This window comes from Castanea sativa, chromosome 5 (genome assembly GCF_040712315.1).
Source record: "Castanea sativa cultivar Marrone di Chiusa Pesio chromosome 5, ASM4071231v1".
Classification (NCBI taxonomy): domain Eukaryota; kingdom Viridiplantae; phylum Streptophyta; class Magnoliopsida; order Fagales; family Fagaceae; genus Castanea; species Castanea sativa.
The window spans coordinates 65560686-65569684 of NC_134017.1; the positions used below are offsets into that span (position 1 = coordinate 65560686).

General features: G+C 33.6%; 1 protein-coding gene across 1 annotated transcript; it reads left to right on the top strand.

Annotated features, from left to right (window-relative positions):
* Positions 1-494: 494 nt before the first annotated feature.
* LOC142636701 (phosphatidate cytidylyltransferase 2-like) lies at positions 495-8414 on the top strand. Its single transcript, XM_075810989.1, has 12 exons — positions 495-738; positions 2516-2613; positions 3070-3323; positions 3469-3620; positions 3847-3988; positions 4849-5005; positions 6155-6202; positions 6294-6380; positions 7220-7348; positions 7446-7502; positions 7861-7944; positions 8046-8414. The coding sequence occupies exons 2-12, from the start codon at positions 2539-2541 to the stop codon at positions 8133-8135; spliced, it is 1275 nt and encodes a 424-aa protein (XP_075667104.1). The 5' UTR covers positions 495-738; positions 2516-2538; the 3' UTR covers positions 8136-8414.
* The last annotated feature ends 585 nt before the right edge of the window (positions 8415-8999 follow it).

The following is an 8999-nucleotide window of genomic DNA, read 5'->3' on the forward strand; positions in this document are numbered from 1 at the left end:
TTTAAAGATAGGAATCATAGGAGCAAATCCAATCATTATGTCAAAGAGTTTAAATTCAATAAAGAACTAAAGACCCCCAAAAAATAATGATTAGCACACACAATAACAACCCATTAAAAATCTATTTAAGTCCAAATTCACTGTTTAACACACAAAAAAAGAAAAAAAAACCTGTTAAATGACAGTTTTGCAATGAGGAAGAAGAAGTTGAGAGAGGAATAAAGTAAAAATAAAAATGAAAATATTTGCTAAATTTGTTAAACCCCTTCCACTTCTTAATAAAGATTCTTTTTTCTTACAGGTTCTTTTAAAAAAAAAAAAAATAAAGATTCCTTTTTTATTAAATATGTAAAAAAAAAAGCTGATGTGGCGTTATTTTATTGGATGGTGTATGAAGAATTGCACGGGTGAAATTTAATTATTATCACACCAATACCAAAAATTTACTTCAATGATTTTAATTTTTTCACAAAAACAAAATTGGTAATCTTAATCTGATATCTCTCTCTCTCTCTCTGTCTGTCTGTCTGGCTTTGCTTTGGTTCCTCTATTATTCTATTCGTATTCTATTCGCCTCCCTTTGCTTCATTTTTCTTCTCCATCTCTCTTTCTCTCTTTAACTCTCTTACTCTCAGCCTAACCCACCAGGTTTTTCAATCTCTCTCTCACATATATGTGTTTGTGGTTTGGTTTGGATTGGTAGCTGTTGTTCAAGGTTGAATTTTTGGTGTCAACAAGGTATGTGTGATTCAGATTTGTTTTTTTGTTTTTTTTGTTTCCGTTGAATTTGTAGTTTTTCTGGGTATGCTTGTTTGGTTTTGTTTTGTTGGTTTGATTAAGTATTTTGGGGCTTTTTTTTAAAAAAAAATTTCTGGAGTGTTGTATCAGTGTAAAATATGGTGAAGTTTGGTACTTTATGTTATTTTTAGAGCTGAAAGTGTGGGGGTAATGTAGTGGAACTGGAAAGTAGTATGGTGAAGAGAAGTTGTTGGTTCAAATGGGAAATGGGTTTATGAGAGAATAGTGTTTTTGTTGTTTGAACTTATGGTTTGCTTACTTTGGCATTATTTTCCCTTGGAATGATACTGTATGCTAAAGTAGGATGTGAATATGTGATAGGCAAATGTTTGATGGGTTTATGAAGTAACTAAATTTTTGGGCTATTATGAAAGAGTATGTTCATAAAATGAGTGTAGGTAAAATGAGAGGGTTTTGGGTCTGTATTCTGGGATTATTAATCCCACCATCCCACACACAATAGGCAATTACAGGGAGGAATCCCTTGGTGTGGCCCCACGATGATGGTTAGGAGTTTTGAACCCAATATCTCGTGGTACTCATCAGGCCTTGGGAAATATTAGTAGCAACTCCTTGGGTTACAAGGAAAGACAGGATAATGAAATGTAGAAATTCAATTAAAGATCATGCTGACTCCTTTTAATGAAATGATTTGGAGGGCTGCTTGAGATGGTTTGGTAGACGTGCCAAGGAGAATGATTAATTAACCAGTGAGGAAGAGTGATCTTGATCCAAGTCAAGGGAATGAAAAGATGTAACGGAACCAAAAATAATACTAGGTCTAAAAAATGACATGTTAATGATAGAAATGATTTTGAATAAGATAGAATGATGGAGAAGAATATGAGTGAATGATCCCAATTACTCTATTGAGGATCCATAGCCAATCTCATAGTTTTGGGATTAAGGCTTTGTTGTTGTGGTGTTGGTAAGTTGCACACACATCCAATAGGTTTTGAACTTGCAATCTCAACCTCCTACCACTCTTGTGGGAATAGAAAGTGTCATTTGAGCCAGAGTCGTTGGCTTTGTGAAGTAACACAAATTTGCACTTTTTTAATCAAAACGTGGATGGTTTGTCAGAAACACATTTGAAGAGTATTCCTGGCCAAATATGTGTTTTGGTATGCCTTTAGAGAAAGGAACTTTACCACTCATCATATGATCTCAAAGAATGAGGTTGTAATCATTCAAGGAAACATTAGAGAACGTTGGGTAAGATGGTTTGCTCATGTTCAATGAGACCAGTATCAGGGTTCCATTGTTTAGTTTGGTGTGATCATGCAATGTTTAAGTGGTTACAATGATTTACTCATTCATTTGAATGGAAGTATATTATATGTAGTGTTATGTACCATGCTCAAGTCAAATATAGTGGATTTTCCTTTGGATTTTTTCATGTGAGCTGGTTGCTTTGAGGATTACTTATTTTTCATTGACGCCGGGGCAGCCTTTGTGCTAAAATTTGCAGTGTGACCTAGTTCATGCTAAATAAATAAATAAATATATAAATTTATATATATATATATATATATGTTTTTTTTCCCCTATTCTACGCCATACTTAAGTCCTGCTGTTAGTTCATTCCATTTTATCAAATTTATCTGTAATAGCTTTTTTTATTTGAAGGTTTGCCCCCTTTCTACTCCGTAAATATATTTTGCTATTGTGTTCCCTGAAATTGAGTTTGAAGTTTGTTTTGTTGTTTTCCTTGTAGAATAAAAATTAATCAGGAGAGCCATGCAAAGGGATCATAGTACTAGCATTCCGTCAACTCCGACCGGTCGTGTTCGAAATCGTAGACGCTCAAATGAGGTTGGTCAACATCAATGTCTACTTGTACTCCCTTTCTGCATTATAATACATCTGATCTTCATTGGGTATGGTTATATGTATGTACGTATTAATGTATATATTTTCCCTGAAAAAGTTGGCAGACAATGAAATTTGTCTAGTACGTTTGATGGAGGTCAATGTTTAATTTTGTTACATCTCATCTTGTAAGGTCTTTTTTGTTTTTTTTCTTGAATCATCCCTCATTTTATAGGTAGGGGCTTAGTGATGCTTATTTCTGTAATCTGCATCTCCCATAAAAAAAAATAAAAAAGAAGATGAATTTTAATATCAAGTTCATCCCTTTTGGATACTATCACAACCTAGCTTCTTGGGAAATTTAATGTAAACAATTTTGAAGTGGTATATTGTCTTCTTTGAAGGCATGGGTATCAATATACAATTTGAAAAAAAAAAAAAAATTCTCTTGGTTGGCAGGTTATTTCGGAGGATAGCAAACCAAATGGAGGCCATTTGCTTGTTAATGATCGTGATAAATACAGATCAATGTGGATTCGTGCACATTCATCTATTTGGATGATTGGGGGCTTTGTGTTTATTGTCTACATGGGTCATCTCTATATTACTGCTATGGTTGTTGTTATTCAAATCTATATGGCGAAAGAGCTTTTCAATCTACTTAGGAAATCTCATGAAGATAGTCATCTCCCAGGATTTAGGCTATTAAATTGGTAAGAATGTTATTTATTTTCTAATGAAATTTGTTTTTGTTTTTATCTTTTTATTTTTTATGGTAGTCAACTAACATGATTTGAAAATTAGATTTTGTTTATTATGTCTTATATATTGTTCTTCATTTTCAATTTCTGTGCTCAGGCACTTCTTCTTCACTGCGATGCTATTTGTATATGGCCGCCTTCTGAGTCAACGGCTTGTCAATACTGTGACTACAGATAGATTTTTATATCAGCTTGTGAGCAGCCTTTTCAAGTATCATATGGCCATCTGTTATTTCTTATATATTACAGGTTGGTAGATGTGTTCTCTTTTTCCTTTCATATAATGGCTTTGAGGACTCTTGATATCAAACACCCTCTTTGTATGCAATTTTCTCATACTTATAATATAATTAGCATTTAATGAACTTGTATATCCATGATGCTTTTCTTTTTGGGTTATTGTCGTTCTTATTCATATGATTATTTTTTAATGTATATCTGCTGCTGATAACAATATCTTTTTAATGGGGCTCAGGTTTTATGTGGTTCATTCTTTCATTAAAGAAGAAGATGTACAAGTATCAGTTTGGCCAGTATGCATGGACACACATGATTCTAATTTTTGTGTTTGCACAGTCTTCCTTCACTGTTGCCAACATTTTTGAAGGAATTTTCTGGTAACTCAACCTTCTTAGGAAATAATAATTGATTTTGGATATTGATGATGAAGTCTGGTTTCTAACTTGCAGACCAATTATGCCATTCCTCAACTTCTGTTTACTTCCCATGGTAGTCTGTTTTGAGGGCCTTGTCTTTTGTAGCCTCTTTTCTAAAACTTGCATTTGAGTACTTACAATTTCCATAATCGGCACTGTGTAATGTAAGTTTTCTTCACAGATGTCTTTTATAAGCCAATGCCAAGGCATATAGGTGATATTAGTTGATATGCTTATGAATTTTAATGATAAATCCATCCAAAACTGATCCAGCAGGACAATTGGCTCCCTGTTCCACATGCATGGGTTGTTGGATCTTCTGAGAATCCTAACTGCTTCCCATATCATTTATGCTTGACTAAAATGGCTTACCCTCCAGCAAGCAGATAATTAATAGACCAATAGAGAAGCCTATTGAACAACATGAATTTTTTTGTTTTATTTTTTATTTTTTGCTTCCTTAGAGGTAATATATTTTCCTTATGTGTTTTACTATTCCTATCAATTAAAGTTAGGACCTCCCAAAACAGCAAATACTATGATGTCCACCTCCTCTGTAAAAGTATAGATTTTGATATGAATGGTAACAATACTGTCTTTAAAAAGTTCTGTACTTTCATGAGATGCATCAAGGGAGTATCAGTTACAGTCCATTTGTGTCCCCTTTAGAACTTGACACATTTGAACATTTGTGTACTATTTTTATCTTGTTTTACAAATTGTGTCAAGACTTCTTTTCTCTTTAACATGTTTCATCTGGTTCATAAACAAGTTTTTAGATTCTGATATTGTTTGTTATGACACATGGGCTATTGATGCAGGTTTCTTCTTCCAGCAACTCTTATAGTTATCAATGACATTTTTGCTTATATCTTTGGTTTCTTTTTTGGGAGAACTCCTTTAATCAAGTTATCTCCAAAGAAAACTTGGGAGGGATTTATTGGAGCATCTGTTACAACTATAATCTCTGCATTTGTGGTAAGCATAGGTTTTTTCCTTGGTCATGGTAATCGCGCCTGTTTTATTATGTTTATTTTTCTTGCTGACTAAGGTTGAGAAAGTGCAATCCTATGAGTAAACCTAGTATTTCAGTGAGATGTGGCCATTTATGGTTGCAGACCTATTACCCACCAAACATGGTGCCATGCATCAGTTTTCACAATACGGCTTGTATTGATCTTGTCTTTTTGTGGCTTTAATTAATCATTATATTTGGCCTTGAATTTAACTTGATGGTCTCATTGCATCTGAAAAATGCAGCAATCCCAAATTATGTAGAATGAAAATTATTGACCTTTAGAAATCAAAAAATTTGAAGAGCCTCTAAGCACGTGTGTGAGTGCGTGCTCTGAGGCTACTTTAACTTGATGATCTCATTGAATCTGAAAGTTCCTAATATGTATTTTCCAAATCACATAAATAAATTGCATATTTTTTACTCCCATTAGTGTTAAGCAGCATGATTAACCTGTCTAACTATGATTATATAAGTTCATCATATTTATGACAAGAATAATATGCGTCAGTGCTTACTTCTTGCTGACAATGTTATGGGACATGGTCAGGAGACACATCATTACTGCTTAGTTTTGTCCATGCTTATGTCTTTCCTTATTTTTGGATCTCCACTATGCCTAATGCTTTTTTTACCTGTTTATTTGAATTCATTTTATCAAATTCTACAGAGTTTGATCTGAAAATGTCATTTTTGTCGCAACTTAACTGTTTTTATTTTTCAAATGCTCATAAAGGTGCAACTTACTCCTTGGCCCTAAATGTTGATATACATTCTCTTTTCTCTTCATTAAACATACCTTTCTTCATGTCTTCCCAAAACGTGCATCTGAAATCCTTTTTTCTTTCTTCTAGATAGGCTGAAGTTACTTATTTTAGCACTTCAAGCAAAAATCTCACCTCAAATCCACTTATAAAACACTAGTTGACCCCAAAATTGTTCTTTTTCATGCTTTAAAACATTTTTGACTTTATGTTTCTTGCATTCACGTTTGTTTACTATGTCAGTAATTGGGGTGAAACCTTGCTTTTTACTGATGTTTGTTTGTTCAACATCAAAATTGTATGCAAATGAATATCGATAAAATCTGGTATTTGTACTTTTTCATGCAGCTTGCAAACATCATGGGTCGTTTTCAGTGGTTTACATGCGCAAGAAAGGTAACTTCATGGGAGTAAGTTATTGATGTTTGAAAGGCATAATAGATCAGTTCTGAAGAAACTTATATCTCTCAGTTTTTATTACATGTAGGATTTATCAAATGGTTGGCTTCACTGTGATCCAGGTCCGTTGTTTAAGTCTGAGCAGTATACTTTACCTGGATGGGTTTCTCAATGGGTGAGTAAATTATATTGCAATTAAATCTGTTTTTTATAGCATACCAAACTACATTGCATGTACTCACATGTCTCCAAATTTTATGGTTAGCCCTCTTTCAGATAAAATTAGTCAGCTAAAGGCCAATTGAGCTGATGGCAAACGAACACATCCTAGGCATATATTATATATATTATATATAATGGTTGCATCCTTTGAATTTGACCATTGATACTACATCTAGATGCTGGTTCAAGTTGGTTTTGATATTCCTAAACTAAACCATTAAAGTTGGCACGTAGTGCTTGAGTTTTAGCAGGGGTTAGATTACTGTTTATCAACCCAGGTTGTTTCTTCCACATCTTTCATGCAATCTTTTTCAGGTTTTTTCTGTTGGGAACTATTTGTATTTTTGTTATTTCAATAGATATCTTGTGTCCGCACCAGCCTTCCTACAAGAATATCATCTTCTTCTCATCTGACAGGCATTTTTTGCCATGAATTTTAGGAGTAAAATACATATACTTTCATGTATAACCATGTTAGTTTTAAAAAGTTGATGACTGCCTTCACCTTTTGGTTTGTTTGTGGTGAATTTCCTCATAAAATTATAGCAATAGTTTTTCTTATAACTTCTAACTCCCTTACTGTTGGTAAATCCACTAGCTTTATCCAATTATTAAAGGTCAAAAACATGGCTATCGATCCACTGTTTGAGCTATGTGGAATTATTTAACTCGAGTTAATATAAAGCTTACTGATTATGAAATTCCAGTTATAGCAAATGAGATGTGGATCTTGAGTCTGAATGGTTAAGAAACTCAAATTCTAATGTATCTTGTTATTATTGTCTTTCACAGTTTCCTTGGAAAGAGATCTCAATTATGCCAGTTCAATGGCATGCTCTATGTCTTGGCTTGTTTGCATCTATAATAGCACCTTTTGGAGGCTTCTTTGCTAGTGGTTTTAAAAGAGCTTTTAAAATCAAGGTTTGCTTTTGATACTTTCTAATCAAGTGATTCAAACATAGATGCTAGCTTCCAAGATGTTCACAGTATTTGCTATAATTCTCCTCTTCTGCTACAGGATTTTGGTGATAGTATTCCTGGACATGGTGGAATTACAGATAGAATGGACTGCCAGGTAAGCTTTGATGAAAAATTAATCCACCGGATTTCTATGAACTTACTAATTGAAAGTGTTTTCACCATGGCTTCCCCCTATCCTGGTTTGTAGTATATTGTCTTATTCTTCAAATAAACTTGATTACCATGCCTAATGCATGTGTGGTTAGTTATATTGTCATTGTTGGCAGGAAATTATGATATCATGCTAGTTTTATTTCTGTTTGTAACCATGTATTATTTTTTTACTGTTAGCAATTTTTATTGAAAAGAGAAAGATGTATCTACCAAAATGAATCATACCGAAAGATGTAATAAACCTGATTGTTTACAAATGATGCTGTCATGCACTAATCACTAATGGTCGTCAAATGTAGATGGTGATGGCCGTCTTTGCTTACATCTATCATCAGTCATTTGTTGTGCCACAAAGCCTCTCAGTTGAAAGGATCTTGGACCAGGTACTGTCTTCACATGCTTGTGCATAAATGTTTGGATATCCATTTAATTAAATGAGTGAATATGTGAAGATTCATTAGCTGATGGCGTGACTGCTTTTTAGATATTGATGAACCTTACATTCGAGGAGCAGCATTCTCTATACGTAAAGCTCGGGGAGATCTTGCATGAGACGCTGACCGGAGAGTCATAGATCCGTATAACCTGCATCTTGTGTGATGTTTCTCTCCCCAGCATGTTATGTACATGGTGGCTTAACTATGAAAGAAATAGATAATGTTTTGTATATGGTATTTTGTTCTCTTTTCCAAGTGCAACCCAAATATTTAGGGTTGAGTAATTCTTCAGTCTGCACACTCTGTATAGTGTATTTGTAACCAGTTTAAGTGCATGAACTCTCATTGGAGAGTGAATTGCTCTCTGTGTCTCTCTCTTGCACCAGTTTATTAGTTGGATTTATGTTCTTTCGAAATTTCAGAGGCTTAATTAAATCAGTATTCCAGTTTACGTGCATTAATCACCCAAATTAAAAGGACTTGAGTCACCTCTCCATGGAAGAAAAGAAGTCATTGAAGTCCTCGTACCAAAATATAATTACTTTCTTAAACTAAGTTAAACAATTGTTTTAGGGAGGTGGGGGTTTATTTTATTTTATTTTTTTTTCAATAAATTATAAATGAAACTCAGTCAACTGTAGACAGGATGCAACACAGAAATGAGAAATATGCAATAATAGGGTTTTTTTTTTTATTCTTTTTCTTTTTCTTTTTTCTCTATGTTGCCTTCAAACCGCTAAATAATGAGTCAATTCCTAAATTTCTTTCCTCTTTTCTACATAATTTTCAAGTGTTTAAGCTAAATATTATTAAAATATGAGTTTTTGGGTAGAATATGATGTGTGGGAAGTTATTGTGGAAAATGAGGAGAGGGTTAATTCAGCAAAATAAACTAAGGAAATCAATACTATACTGGAGGCTGTACCGATTTGATTACCAATACGATATATTTCAAATAACGGTTAATACTGGTGAACCGTTTCAAGTGCTATTTTATATAT

What these genes read in the sequence shown, in the direction of transcription:
- LOC142636701 (XM_075810989.1), top strand. Translation starts at nt 2,539, where the DNA reads ATGCAAAGGGATCATAGTACTAGCATTCCGTCAACTCCGACCGGTCGT. An exon ending in ATTTTTGAAGGAATTTTCTG is followed by an intron (nt 3,989 to 4,848) that starts GTAACTCAACCT and finishes CTATTGATGCAG; the next exon opens with GTTTCTTCTTCCAGCAACTC. An exon ending in CTATAATCTCTGCATTTGTG is followed by an intron (nt 5,006 to 6,154) that starts GTAAGCATAGGT and finishes TTTTTCATGCAG; the next exon opens with CTTGCAAACATCATGGGTCG.